Raw genomic sequence first — 15,189 nt, forward strand, 5'->3', positions numbered from 1 at the left:
AAGCGGAGTAAAAACGTAGATGGTTTTTTTACAAATAAATAGATTCTCAGCATCTATTTACAATAAACCCAAACCTCGGGGAAGATTTTTAAAAATTACCCTAAAATTAAATAAGCATTTATTAATAATCACTTTGATATACTTATCTAATGACCATAAGTGTTTATTTAATCTAATAAGTTCTTATTTAATCTTATGAGCTCTTTTTAATTTTTTTTGTTGTTTGTTTTTTAGTAGAGTATTTGAAAATTAAATAAAGTATTTTGTCTCTACTAGAAAAAACTCAAATTTTAGATTTTTGTGAGTAAATGTTTAAATTTTTTGAAAAATATTAAAATATCTAAGATATCTTTTCTTTATTTCATAATCTTATTTCATTTCTTCATAACATAACTTTAAATAACTTACCTATTAAAATAATTTCACAATTTCTAATAAAAACTCTAATTGACAATTAAGTAACAACTTTTTTTTTTGTAAAAACTCTATTTATAAAAAATCTAATAAAACTTTTATTTAAATAAATTATATTTGAAAAGGTGTACTAAACCTACCTAACATAAAAACAAAAATTTTTACATCCAGACAATTAAGCTTAAAACAATTTCAAATGAATTTTAGACTAATCAAAGTACAATACGTACCAAGTTTGGTAACTTATTGACATCTTCTCATATAACCTTCGATCAAGTCGATTCTCACTTGACGACTATACTCGCATGCATCCGATCACAAATCTCACTCCAATTGTCGTCTTTCTTCGCCGTTTTAGCGCATCCTTCTTGAATTTCCCGCATTTCGTTCCCTCCTGTTACAAGTCTCCGGTCAGGTCAGTTCTCTTGACGATTAATTCGGTAAATCTTGAATCTCTTCTCTATCCCTCTCGTTTTCTCGCGTCGTTTCACTTCAATTTCTCGTGTCTCCTTTCAGTTTAAGTGATTGAATCAATTCTATCGCAGTCGTAAGAGAAATTAAGTAATGCTCTTGGATTTAAAATTTTTTTGCTTTCGACTTTAGATCTCGAAAGTCAAACTCTGCTACGAATCCATAGATTCTCAATGTTCATAATCTTATTTGTGTTTGACCAGGTAACCGGATCGTGAAATTCGTCGTTTTGTATCAATTCAAGCTTTCGCGAGCTCATGGAATCACCTGGTGAGTTGTGGTGAAACGTTATCGTTTCAATTTTCGCTTAATTCTTTATTGCATATTTTTTTCTCTAATATTTCAGTTTAATTTAGAAAAGAAAGAGGACCCAAAAAGAGAGAGAGAGAGACAGACTCTACCATACTCAATTCCTTGCTCATTCTGATTTGGCCTGAATGTTGGCATTGACTATTATTTGTTTTCATATCGACTTAATTCTCATTTAGACAGTCTTTACTAACGGTCAATAATAGTTTAAGGAAAATGATAATAGGGATTCTGCAATAATCTTTCTGCATTGTTCAAGTTAGTAGACAATGAATAGGATGTTTATGTTTACCTCATTTTGAACCCTGAGGGCTTTGTTGAGTAGTTGATTCAACATATCCAGCAACAGTTGATGTGAGAACAGGATGCCACTTAGATAGGCTTAAACTGATTTTGGAGGTTTGTATTGGTTCTATTGTACGTCTTGCTTACAAATTTTTTATTTTTTATTTTTAATTTTGTATAATATGCTCTTTGTTGGTAAATCTCATTTGACTTAGAAGAGATAGTTTTATCCCAACAGTGGGATAAATCATTGAGATGCATGGCAGTGTGAATATAGTAGACAAAATCATTGAGACACATGGTGGTGTGAACATAGTAAACTTTGTCAAACACAGCTAAGATAAACAAATTGTTTCATTAGCCATTATCTTATCTGCTGTGATGATTCAAATTAATGCTGTTTGGTAGGTTGCAAAAAACAAAATGAGCTGACTGTTCGTATTATTTAGTCAGATCTATAGTAATAAGTTGAAGTTCATTGTCACATGGGTTGGGAGTAGCGTGGGCTGTGAGTAGTAGAATGGATTTATGGAGTTGATACAAGTGCCCACAATCTATCATGTCATTCTAGGATTAAATGGATTGCACATTACTGTAAAGATGGAGGTTAAATTTATATAATTCGGATTGATTGTAAAATGGGACGCAGAGATGAGTTAGAAAAAGAATGACCTGTGTCCTTTTTGAGCTGTTTCTAAATGTCCCTGGTGTGCTTCATGCTTAACACGTGCCTTTCCAAATAATTTTGCTTAACCTGTGCTTGTCTGCTTCTTGTGCTATTCTGTGCCTGGTCCTGAGCTGTGTTGGTAGATTGACATCCAGCTTGAACTTTTAGGTATATCTTTTGTACATAAATTCTGAATACCCATGGACTTAGCGTGATAAAGTCAAGGATCCATTTAGCTGAGTCCTTCAAGTTTTGTTAGTATGTCTTCGGATTATAAATATGTGACAAAAATGAGGTGTAGAATACATTTAAAAAGAAAAGGATAAAAAAAACAAAAGAAATGAAAAGAGGTGTTTAGAAGTAATAGTTAAACTAGATACACTCCCACTAATTTACAATGCACACGACATACAACTTCTAGTAATCCTAGGACTTTGTTGACAGGGTGCTTCTATTCCTCGTTGTGGAAATGGGACAAACCTTTTGATACCTTTACCAGGATCAGTTAGTGCTGAGGATATGGCTATTACTGGAGCTGGTGCACGACTTCATGATCAAGATGCACCAACCCTTCCACTGTTGTATGATTTTGAAGAATTAGAGGGAGAATTGGATTTTCTTACTCGTTTTGTGGCAGTTACCTTTTATCCTGCTATTTCTGGAACAAGCTCCATGACTCTTGGTGAGGTAGAAAATATTTTCATAAAATGTTAATTAATGTGTCTACGCACTTTATTCTTAAATTAGTATTTTAGACCATGAGCTTTGTGGAGTGGGTTTGCTGTAACTGCTGCTGGTGACAACATAATTTTAATATTATTACAGATAGAGATTCTTGGAGTTTCTCTTCCATGGAGGGGGGTATTCAATAATGAAGGCCCTGGTGCTAGATTAATTGAGCTTGGCAAAAAGTTTCAGAAGGAAACCGATCCATTTTTGTCAAATTCAGTTACAAATACAGTTCCGTTTTCCAATGAAAATGTGTCAACATCAATGCAAACAGAAGCTGCTTCCAATCCTTGGGTTGACCTGTTGTCTGGAGGGGACACATTTTCTGATCCTCTTTCAGAGCCGTTTTCTAACCCTCTTTCTGAGCCGTTCTCTGATCCTCTTTCTGAGCTGTTCTCTGATCCTCTTTCTGAGCCAGTGACAAGAAATGTTGCATCTGGAGGGGCTGATTTGCTTGATTTCTTGGACCAGCCTATAGTTGAAGATCATGGTGTGGAAACTTATAAAAGATCTTCAACACAGGATGGCTGTTCTCTAGCTAGTGGTGCCCAGCAGTACATAAGCTGTCTAAAATCCCTTGCAGGGCCACGCGAGGAATAGTGCTGCTCTCTTGTGTTTTTTGCAGCTCTACATCTTAGCAACTTCATCTTTTTAAAGGAGTAAATTCTAGAAGTTCAACAAATTTTGCTCTGTTAAATGTATAACTTATTAATCAGTGTCCTGTTATTATGGTTTGACACTACTGACATATTGTGTTGGTATTTATTTGTACTTCCCTTGGTTGAATTATTTGCTGTCTCCATGCCATTCGATATGGTGCTACTTGGTTTTTGATCATCCATGACGCTATATATATGTAAAGGATGAATTGATTGTTTTGGCTTGTATTCTCACATTTTATGATTGATCGATGGAAAGGTCTTCATGTATTAAATTCAACCTCACAAGCGTAAGATTGACAGATTCTGGGCAAATTTTCAGGAAAAGAAACTAGACTTCATGGAAGCAATGAAGCTTGAAATTGAACGTCTGCAGCTGAATCTTTCTGCAGCTGAAAGGGATAGAGCTTTATTGTCAATTGGAACTGATCCTGCCTCTATAAATCCAAATGTATTGCTTGATGAATCTTACATGGGAAGACTGTGTCGAGTAGCAACCACTCTTGCATTACTTGGCCAAACTTCCCTAGAAGACAAAATTGTTGGTGCAATTGGCCTTGAGAATAGTGATGATAGTGTTTTAGACTTCTGGAATATTACTAGAATCGGAGAGAGTTGTTCTGGTGGCTGGTGGCGGGTGCAAGGTTCGTGCAGAAACTAAGGTGCCTGCTCTTGCTTCCTCAACTGCAACATCTGTTGGAGCTTCACAATCCCCTTTGTTGTGTTCTCAATGTGAAAGAAAAGTTTGCAAAGTTTGTTGTGCAGGAAGAGGAGCTCTACTGTTTTCAAATTATAAATCAAGGGATGTGACCAACTACAATGGCTTCTCAAGTCAGAGTGGATCAAGCCATGGAAGCCAAGTTGATGTATCTACCAGTCGTTCACTAACACTGGATGGCGTTATCTGTAAACACTGCTGCCATGCGATTGTGCTTGATGCATTGATGTTGGACTATGTTAGGGTCTTGATTAGGTTGCGAAGAAGTTCCCGTGCAGACAACGCAGCATACAATGCTTTGAATGAGGTTGTTGGATCCTGCTTAAAGGATAGTCTTTCTGAAAGGATTCAGTCTTCCGATAACGTGCAAGCTGCTGAAGTCCTTCACCAGTTATGTGGTGGACAGGAATCTCTTGCTGAATTTCCATTTGTTAGCGTTTTGCACTCGGTATGTTCTTGGTTTGTATTCAGTTCTCATCATGTTATGTTTTCCTTTTAAATTTCTTTTCTTGATTAAAATTTTTAGAAATATGTTTTAGTATTTGTTCTTATGATATATGCCCAGAACATTCATCCCACTTATCCATGAGAATCCTTGTCTGGTTTGATTTTCAATTGAGACATTTTTGGGAACCCTGAGCAGGTTCCATATGCTAATAATCTTTGAGGTAAGGTGTTGTAGGATGCCTTGAGAAGCTAAAAACCTATTACAAGGAAAAGCTCTTGCATTGTTTTGTGCAATCTGTGTGCTAGCAAGTCATGTCTCTAATAATTTCATAGTTCGCTTGATTGGAATTTTTTATCTTGATATGGATTGTTTATTCTAGATTCCTTGGTGCCACTGTAGGTTGAAACAGCAAAAGATTCAGCACCGATTTTGTCACTGCTTGCTCCATTAAATTCTGGATCAAGGCACTCATATTGGAGAGCTCCACCTAGTACTACTTCTGTTGAATTTGTTATTGTTCTCGGTTCTGTTTCTGATGTCAGTGGGGTTATCTTGCTTGTTAGTCCTTGTGGCTATTCTGTGGCTGACACTCCGATGGTAAGTGCCATATTTATTCCCTTATTTCCTTGTTGTTCAATAAATTTGGTGATAAGCCAAGTGGCCTTAATAATGAAGCCCAGTACCAGGGGTGGTGGGTAATCGATATTCAACTTGTGAATATTCCTAAGCAAACACTGAATCAACATATACCTCGGCAAAAGTTCTCCATGCTATTATAACAAAAGTCATATTTTGAAATGATTAAAAGAGTCCCTGTGTAGTGCCATTTCCAAAGAAATTGCAGCTGGGGGTTTAGTTTCATGTAGGTTAGTTTCCGATAATAAACTTTCCATTTCATTAATTGCTGATGAAATAACCAAGTAAGAACAGTTTCGTTGCTCGTCATTTATGTATATTTTGGTAAACTGTAATTTTAAATTCTCAACGATCTTCCCTTTGTAGGTAAGAAGATGGTCCACTCACTTGATATTTATGATTGTAGATCAGGTTTCTATTGGTTTGCCTTTATCATTCGGAACCCAAGTTTGATATTAACAGAGATCACGTCAATAATATCCTATTTGGGTAGATGTGGGTGAGGATTTAAAATCAAATTTGAAATTGAGGGGAAAGAAGAGAAAAGGAACCACAATAATTAAACAAAATATTAGGAACTATTCTGATGAGTTTTAATCTCGAGAGGAACAATTTTCAAATGCAAATTTAACTGCTAGAGAAATTGTAGCTTTTTGTCATTAGTTAAGAGGAAAGAGAATAAGAACTATCCGGCCCTTTCCTTCATGAATGTGTGTTGAGGTTGCTGTATTATTTAGTCAGTATTTGTAATTTTCTTCCCTGCAGTGCTCTCTGCCTCCTGAATTTGCTACTGAGTCCATATTTTTCTTTGAGCTGTTGCTTCCTATTGCTGTTACAGGTACAAATCTGGGCAAGCAATAAGATACACCGGGAGGAAAGGTCATCAATGGGAAAATGGGATGTCCAATCCCTCATCACATCTTCTTCAGATTTGTATGGTCCAGAAAAGTCCGCTAGTGTTGAAAACTTACCTAGGCATGTAAAATTTACTTTTAAGAATCCTGTTAGGTGCCTCATTGTTCGGATCACATTACGTCTTCAGAGACCTGGTTCGGCTTCAGTTAATTTCGGGAAGGACTTCAGTCTTTTGTCTCTTGATGAAGATGAAAACCCCTTTGCACAAGTAGACAGACGTGCTTCATTTGGAGGAGCAGTTGAAAATGAACCATGTATTCATGCCAAAAGAATTCTTGTAGTCGGAAGCCCAGTAAAAAGGGAGGGGCTTACCTCATCACAGAGCTCTGAGCAGCTAAGTATTAGAAACTGGTTGGATAGAGCTCCACAAATGAGTAGATTCAAGGTATTAGTTGCTTTCACTCTTTGTTCATTCATAATTCCAGCTTTCTGCTTCACTGATAAACCTCTTTTTTCTCTTAAGGTCCCAATTGAGGCCGAGAGATTGATGGACTACGATCTCGTCTTGGAACAGTATTTACCTCCAGCGTCACCTTTGCTTGCCGGATTCCGTCTAGACGCTTTCAGTGCAATAAAACCTAGGGTTACCCATTCACCTTCCTCAGATTCAGATATCTGGGACAAATCAGTAACATTTTTAGACGACAGGTACATCTCTCAAGCTGTGTTGTATTTACAAGTATCCGCACTCCAGGAACCACATAACATGGTAACTATTGCGGAATATCGACTGCCGGAGGCTAGAGCCGGAACACCAATGTACTTTGATTTCCCACGACCGATACAGTCCCGACGAGTTTCATTCAAGCTTCTTGGAGATGTTACAGCATTTGCAGATGAACCTTCAGAACAAGATGATTCAGGATTGAGAGCTCCGCTTGTGGCTACAGGTTTGTCTTTGTCAAACAGAATCAAGTTATATTATTATTGTGATCCTTATGAGCTTGGAAAATGGGCAAGCCTTTCTGGAGTTTGATCGTTATTTATATGTCAGAGAAAGAGTTTTGGGTTTGATTTTGATTTGTAATTTTTGTCAGTTTATTGAAATTTTTTGTTGTATAAAAGCAGAATGTAAAGGTATAAAAATTCATTGATGCTGCAATGTCTGTGCTTTTGAGAAAGAAAGAATTCAATGTGTTTTCTATGCATTGGATTTTCCCACTGCTTGTAAACTTGGGCTGTCGAATGCTCTGTGAACCTTAAGGGCTATAAAGTAATTTTCAAGACTGAAGGATTTATTAATCGAGTTCAAAAGATTGCAAGTTGGTGAGCGTTTGCATTTTAAAAATCAATTGTTATTCTCTCAATAATCTATCTATTCTGCCGACCCGCCAAGCGCAGAAACCCTTAGTTCCGACGGACGTGTAACACTTCTAGAAATTAGCCTTTTCTTCTATATGAACTGTGAAGGTTGATCTCTCCTCGTGAAGTGAAGGTGGTTTTCCAATTACATACGTCGGGGGTCTTATGATATCTAATGTGTGAAATTTCTCTCATTTTACCATAAAGAAAAGTTCTGTAATGATCTAAAGTTGGGAGTCTTAAATTATCTTAAATTTATATTTAGAGTGGAGTTATTGGCACCCCTACATTATTCTTACAAAACTCACTTTAAATAAAATTATAATTAAAGACAATTGAAAATTAAACATTTATAGATTTTTTTTACAGCAAATTACTTAAGTCATAATCAATCTTTTTTTAAAAAAAAATTTATATGTTGCTTCCTATCTAATTAAAATAAATTATAAAAATTTAGAATAATCTATTGTTCTCTTTTGATTTCTTATTGATTAAATATTTTTATACTCAAAATTACTTTGAAATTATAATTTGAAATATGTGTTATATACAGTAGTTCGATTTACCAAACCACAAAGGGCCACAAAGGGAGCCAATGTAGTTTTGCCAAAATCACGTTCTGTAGCATAATAACAGATATTATTATTGTATAATAGATGGGTTTAGAAAAATTGAAGAGTACGTGTCAGGTTTGATTTTCATGTGATTTGGTTAGTGACGACGAAAACGACGACGTCGTAGTTGAAAAGCGTTTGAATTAATGTTGCGTAAAAAAAAAAAAAAGTTGTTCCACTGATTAAGTCAACATTACTGATGTCTTATCACCCTCGGCCAACTTAACAATTGGTGTCCTTTGGACAATTAAATATGATTTATTAAAAAAAAATGAAACAATTAAATATTAAAAATTAGGTCCAATAATAATAATACTAATAATTAAGAAGATCTAATTACATATCAAAATGACTCAAACAAATTAATTAATTTTATATTAGCTAGCCAAGTAGGTTGTCCATCCCACTCAGACATGCATGAAAGCTAAATTCATCAAATGAATTACTTAAGGAGTATTTGATAATTTTGAAATTATCAAAAGGTGTTATACTATTAAATATTTTTATACTTAAAATTGCTTTGAAATTAGAATTTCAAATTAAAATAGCAGTAGCAAAATCGTAGTGCACATTCAATTAACCAACTAATAGTCTAAGAAGCAAAAGAGAGGATTACAAGTTCACAACACCATTAATTCTCCTACGAAAACATCAATGTACAGATATAAACAATCCGAATTGGAAGCGATTGGGAAAAACCCTTCAATGGATTGCTTTCCTTCCCAATGCTATATACTGTGCAAACCAAGAAAATGTTTTCAATTTAGTATATTTTCAAAATGCTTATTTTCTCAGAATTAAAAAAGTTAAAACATGTAATCTTCAGAAGCATATAATAAAAGAACACTTCCACAAATTACTACAATTTCATGCAGTAGAGATTGAAGAATTGAATTCCACTTATAGAATGAATTTTTTAATAATGAAAACAACAACAGAGGATTAACTGATGCTTTGACTTATTTGCAGGTTGCAATGAATTAGTAACTGCAGCTAAGTTAAATAAAATAAGGTATTTTCAAAAGCAAAATGGAATACATAGATAAAACATCATCTTAAACAAATCACAATCTAGAATTAGAGCATTTTCGACATACCTAAGGAACAAGAATACGTGAAAACGGGTGATTCATTTATTAAGGAGTGTTGATTTGGTCGTCTCTGCAAATTCTTTAGGGACTCGGTTCCAATTGCTCTTCATCAAAACTGTAATATAATTCCCCTTCATCAGAACTCGAATCGATGCAATATAATTCCCCTTCATCAGAACTCGAATCAAATTCACTTGCAGCAGTTCCACTCGCGCTTGGCAAATCATCCAATTTCCAAACTTCGGTAGCAAAATTGAGAGTAAAAGTGTTGGCTTTGATCTCGCTGGGATTTGCATATACTGGACATACTCCGCAACGTTTTATCTTCTGACCCTTTTGGACCTTTATTATGTTTCGGTAACACTTATTGAAGAACTTAAGTGAGACAGTTGTATGATGGTAAACATCGGGAAAGCCAACATTCAAGCAAGGCTTAAAACCAAGTATGACATGATCTGAATCATGGGGGTCTTGAATTAAGCCCGATTCGTAACCCAGATCAACATGTTTGGCTTCAGAGAGAGTCTTTATTTCTAAGTCGGATCGACAGCCGACGCTAAAAAAACGAGAACGATCAGAATAAAGTTGCTTAAAATCAAGAACAGCACAAAAAGCAAACCCGATTAAGTTTCTGCAAAAAGAGTGCGGTGGCAGTTGAATACGTATCGAAGATCCTGAACTTTGATTGCTGAACCAGTCAGGAATTTCGCTCCCAGGTAAAACAATTTGGGATCCCCTGAGTTTAGAAAGTTTCTGCGAAACGACATTTAAAAAAAGAAAATTGTAAAATGAAAACCATGATTTCAGATATAACAAAGAGGGACAGAGTAAACAAGAGAGGGAATTTGATACCTCGTTGTATGCATTTTCATAGCCCAGTCTCAGTGATGCTGCAATTGCCATACGTAGTGAATCTGCCAAAATCTTGTTGTTTGCTTTTCCATCAAGTTTCAAGCAGTTAGTAAACCCAAAATAAATTGGTTGTGGCGTCACATATTCCGGATGCCATTGACGAAGGTCAGGAGAGGGTTTGGATAGCTTTTCGAGTACGGATGCATCTAGTTCTTGTACACATGACGGAATCTCTGGCAAAGATTGAAGCCGGTTGCAGTTCATTGCTTTTAGTGACTGTAGACACAATGGAAGTTCTGGTAATGACCGAAGCATGTTACAATCCTCCAAGTCAAGAGTTTCTAGACCCAATGGAAGTGCTGGTAATGACTGAAGCATGTTACAACGCCATAAGCGAAGAGTTTCTAGACCCAATGGAAGTTCTGGTAATGACTGAAGTATCTTACAATCCCTCAATTCAAGATATTTTAGACACAATGGAAGTTCTGGTAATGACTGAAGCATATTGCAATCCGTCAAGTAAAGATAACGTAGCCACGACAGTTGCTTGATACTTGCAGGTAAACTCTCAAAGTTATTTCCACTTAAATTGCCAATGTTATCCGGCAACTTATCAAGCATAGAGCAACCACTTACGGACAAAAGTACAAGCCCCGGTAGATTTTCAAATGGCGATGGCAGCTCTGTAATTGCCGTCCAGACTAAATAGATGCGATTTAAATGTTCCATTTTCTCCAAGATTTCTGGGAAACGCCCAAGGTTCAAGCAGCCAAAAAGAAAAAGGTCACCCAAAGATCTCAATTTACAGAACCTAGTTGAAATCCTCTTCAGCCGTTTGCAATCCCCCAAATCCAACACTTCAAGATCAGTTAGGCACTCTATTGATGATGGAACTTCTTCTATTGCAGTGTAGCCCAAGTTTAGCGATGTTACTTTCCCAGAAATCTGTGGAAACTCTTTGAGATTAACACAACAGGAGAAATTAATAGTTACTGGACAATCAAAATGAAGATTGCTTGGAAAAGACCTAAGACTTTTGCAGCCCATAAAATCCAACCTACTGAGATACTTGAAATTCTGGATAGATGAGGGAACACAAGCCAAGTTTGTGTAATCCAAAAGATATGTTTCAACATTTGGGGTTTCTAATGGGCCTGGCATCTTAATGAAATGTCGAGAATGGCCGAGGTTAATAGATTTTAACTTGAAAGCTTCCTGCAATAACAGATATATAAAGACTATATTAATTAAAAAGCAACATTGAATTCAACAATTAATTGCACGTATATTTAAAGAAAGAAAAAAATTAATGTTTTAGTTTTAGTACAGAACTTGCCTTTTCTCCTTCCCAAAGTTGCTCAACTTTACTAAAACGCAAATTCAGTTCAACAAGGTTCTTTGGCTTGAAATTTGATGGCAGTGTCCTTAATGGATATGTGTCCCAATGAAGATATCTCAATTTTTTAGGAAGATAATCTAGGCCTTTTCGAAGCTGCACTTTAGAGTATGAAAGTTGCTCTTCAATGCTCATACTTAGAAACCTTTCAATCTCAGGTACATAAAATTTGAGCAATCTTAGATTAGACATTTTTGTGAAGGCTCCTGGGTCTAAATTGATGCCTTTTATTTTGGACAAATCTAGAAATATGCCTTCAATTGCATCGGTCCCCTTATTAAAAAAAAAAACAAAGAATGAGTAACCCTAAAACAGAAAAGAAACATTCGTAAACTTTATTAACTAAGAGCTCCTTAAACAAAAACAAATTCTGCAATCTTTGATTTTATTTTTTTTATATATTAAATATCTATATACGAGAAAAGAAAATTTTGGGGACCATTGCAAAATTAAACTAACCGAAAAAAAATTCAAAATTTCTCTAATTTACAAGGCCTATTTGATTGGTATAAGATTTTGATTTTTTTTTAGTCCATAGAATCCAAAATGTTAGTTCAAAATTAGGGAAAAAATGAAAGTTATTTTTTTTCCACTAGTTGTAATTGTTTCCAAATCAAATTGAGATACGACCCTTTTCGAAAGGATTTAATCATCTTATAGCCTCCTTAAGATACATTTAAGCTAAAAGGAGTGATTGGAGGCAGAACTAGGTGGGCCAATCAGTCCATTTTATTAGTGACCGTTGCTTAAAAAAAATTATACTCTAAAACACACTTACTTTTTTGAAAAAAAATGTAATTATATTGAAGTAGAACCAGGTGGGCCAATCCTCATGGCACTCACTTTGTTCTGACACTCTTCACTAAATTTGAAGAAAAATAAAATTATACTCTTCACACTCTTATTCAACATTCCAAAATTGATAAAATCTGGAGTTTTCTTTAAAAATTTAAAATTTGAAGACTTGTTCTCTTGACACCCTCAGTCATTAATTTTACCTAATTATGGTTTTTATGATTTTGGTTGTTTTGTTCATAAAAATGCTTTTACTAAAGGATGTTCTGGCAATAATAAAATTTATAAAAAAAAAGGGTGTGCTGGTATGGTTGGAAAAATATGAGTGCATAACTCCAAATAAATAAAAGATATATAAAAAAAAATGGAGGATTCTTACCATATTATGCTTTAGTACGCGGCGGATTTCCTTAGGATCCCACAACCTACTGCGTCTGCCTGGCTCTTCCTCAGATTCTTGGCGAACAATCTCTCGGCCCATTTCTTGCAATAAATCATGCATTTGCAAGCGGCTATCTAGCTCATGCATTGGGAAGCAGTTATATGACACTGTTATGAGTGACTTGTCCACGAGGACATCCAGTCTGTGAGACCCAGAATCATCAAGTATCCTTGTCACAAAATCTTTATCCTCTCCCTCAAGGAAACACGCAATATCTAGAAACATACTCTTCTCCTTGCGTGTTAATTCATTAAAACTAATCTTTAATATGTCATAAATACCATGAATATCAGATTCACAAATCCGATTTAAGTCGTCCAATACATTTTCCCAATGGCTTTTCCTCTTGAGATACAGGGAGGAACCCAACACTTTAAGAACTAATGGATTGCCATTGGCATACTTTACAACCCTCCATGAGTGCCGGTTGAGATCTTCAGGACAATGATTTTCTTTAAAAGCGAAGTTACAAAAATGCTCGAAAGCCTCATCAAATTTCAATCCATTGACCCCATATATTTTCTCCACTCCAAATTTTTCGAGGACTTGTTTATCCCTGGTGGTTACAACAATTCTACTTCCTGGACCATATTGATCAAGCCCTCCAATCAAACCCTCTAATTGTTCATCTTTATTCACATCATCGAGTACAATCAACACCTTCATGCGTCGGACCCTCCCTTTAGTAAATTGTGGAATATTGGGACCAGCTACTTCAAGTTTTTCACTTAATATTGTCGAAAGCATTTCCTTTTGTAGGTCTTCTAGGCCACCCTCTGTTTCTGATTTTCTCCTAACATTTTTTGCAAAGTATGTACCATCAAACTCACCAGAGAATTGATCGAAAATAGCTTCAGCAAGGGTAGTTTTGCCTATACCACCCGTGCCCCAAATTCCAACAATACGGACAGTATCCCACAAATCCATACACAGAAATGGTTTAATCTGCTCAATTCGTGAATTTAATCCAACTAGGCCATTAGATGAGTCCGTTGAGACTGTTATTTTTTCCAACTTCTTTAAAACATCTTCGACAATTTTGTTTACAAGTTCCGCATCGTGCCTAATATAAAGGTGCAAAGATGCAAAAACATTGAGCAAATCAGGCCGAGACAGAAACAGAGAAAAGATGAATTAGGAAAGAGAGTTACCTGAATTTCGTGGATTCATGGCCGGCTAGATGGGATGTTTCTGTCAGTGCATCCCTCCACTTCAGAACCATTTCTGGTTTATCTTCGAACTGTTTTTTGAGCTCATCAAAACGGTCTCCAAATGTTCCGTTTTGATGCCGCACATCAGATGGACTTACTCCATAGAAGACTGGAATAATAATTTGGCCGTTTGTGTTCTTGCATTCAAGAATCTTGACAAGTTCATTCAGGCACCATTTTGAAGAAGCGTAGTCCTTTGAGAAAATGACCACCGAAATTTTTGAACCTTCGATTGCGTTCAAAAGGGCGGGTGAAATCTCATCTCCTCGCCTAAGCTCTTCATCATCAATAAATGTTTTGATTTTCTTTCCTTCATACAATTTATCATAGAGATAGCAAGTAAAGCTCTTACGAGTGTCCTCCCCTCTAAAGTTGAGGAAGACTTCATAATTGCCACAAGAAGAAGAGGAAGCCATGAAGGAAATTTTAGAAAATTGGTGACAGAAACAGAGAATTAATCTTGAGAGTTGAGAGAGGAGATGTAAGAATGAACATGTGTGAAGATTCTTGCGAGTACATAGTAAATAATTGAATGGCTGGAGCTTTCTTAGTTTCCTGGAAATTTCCTGGAGCTTTCGTTTACATGCTCTGTCAAGTCATGAAACATAATCATGATAATGGGGCAGACCGAAAAGAAAAGCAACAATTCAAATATTTGATTCAACCAGTATAAAAAGGAAGGAAAAGCAAAGAAAGGAAATGTTGAAAGTAGAGTTAGGGAATTATAAAAAGCTGAAGGAAATTGGAATTTTGTACAATTTCTCCAGCGAGGAACTTTCACAGTCGTTACCTCATTGTTACAGTTTAGATTAAGATTTGAGGGTGCAAGCATTTACCTAGATTTTACCTCCGCACTAAACTCTTAAGTTTGAAAAATTATGAGACCTTTATATTGGAAGATATTATAATCGAATCAAAACTTAAAATTTTAATATTATTAATCTGGATCCGCCTACCATACTACTGTGGTACGGTACCACGCTTTTTGTCATCTTTTAAAACCACCGTTCGATGATTCAGAGAAAATCTAACGGTTGAGAAGAGCTAAAGGAAAATTATAGCAACCGGTTGCTCCAAGGCACTGTGGAAAACTTTAATCAATTAATAAAGATCCAGATATTGTGTGGAGGTTCTTATTTGATTAGCTTTGAATGGCCATCATACAAAACCCTTCCAGAACCGATTAATTGCTGAAATCATTTGCAGAGAAAAAATGTCGATAATCATAATAATTT

At 35.7% G+C, this 15,189-nt stretch overlaps 2 protein-coding genes across 4 annotated transcripts; one reads left to right on the plus strand and one right to left on the minus strand.

Moving 5' to 3' along the window:
• The first annotated feature begins 1,142 nt into the window (after positions 1-1,142).
• On the plus strand, positions 1,143-7,512 carry LOC112099816 (probable phosphoinositide phosphatase SAC9). The gene is given in 9 exon segments (XM_024187296.1): positions 1,143-1,155; positions 1,520-1,593; positions 2,591-2,833; positions 2,972-3,469; positions 3,857-4,165; positions 4,167-4,700; positions 5,100-5,297; positions 6,175-6,636; positions 6,715-7,512. Coding segments are annotated over 9 exon segments (2,844 nt in total). The 3' UTR covers positions 7,228-7,512.
• A 1,661-nt stretch (positions 7,513-9,173) lies between these two features.
• On the minus strand, positions 9,174-14,569 carry LOC18046143 (disease resistance protein RPS6). 3 transcript variants are annotated; one of them, XM_024187725.1, is made up of 6 exons: positions 13,895-14,569; positions 12,681-13,806; positions 11,447-11,779; positions 10,111-11,325; positions 9,426-10,011; positions 9,174-9,389 (listed from the first exon to the last, which is right to left on the minus strand). In XM_024187725.1, exons 1-6 carry the CDS (start codon positions 14,368-14,370, stop codon positions 9,340-9,342), a joined length of 3,786 nt encoding a protein of 1,261 aa, XP_024043493.1. In that variant the 5' UTR covers positions 14,371-14,569; the 3' UTR covers positions 9,174-9,339. The 3 variants fall into 3 exon arrangements, with proteins under 3 accessions (XP_024043493.1, XP_024043492.1, XP_024043494.1); XM_024187724.1 differs by having other exon boundaries at positions 9,174-10,011; XM_024187726.1 differs by lacking the exon at positions 11,447-11,779 and having other exon boundaries at positions 9,174-10,011.
• Between the last annotated feature and the right edge of the window lie 620 nt (positions 14,570-15,189).

The sequence above is a fragment of the Citrus clementina genome, unplaced genomic scaffold (assembly GCF_000493195.1).
Source record: "Citrus clementina cultivar Clemenules unplaced genomic scaffold, Citrus_clementina_v1.0 scaffold_3, whole genome shotgun sequence".
Lineage (NCBI taxonomy): Eukaryota > Viridiplantae > Streptophyta > Magnoliopsida > Sapindales > Rutaceae > Citrus > Citrus x clementina.

Excerpts from the sequence above, each read along its gene's own strand:
- LOC18046143 (XM_024187724.1), bottom strand. The coding sequence starts at position 14,370 with ATGGCTTCCTCTTCTTCTTGTGGCAATTATGAAGTCTTCCTCAACTTT. Across the intron at positions 11,326-11,446 it reads AACTTTGGGAAGGAGAAAAG|GAAGCTTTCAAGTTAAAATC; the intron begins GCAAGTTCTGTA and ends CTGTTATTGCAG. Across the intron at positions 10,012-10,110 it reads ATGAAAATGCATACAACGAG|AAACTTTCTAAACTCAGGGG; the intron begins GTATCAAATTCC and ends GTCGTTTCGCAG.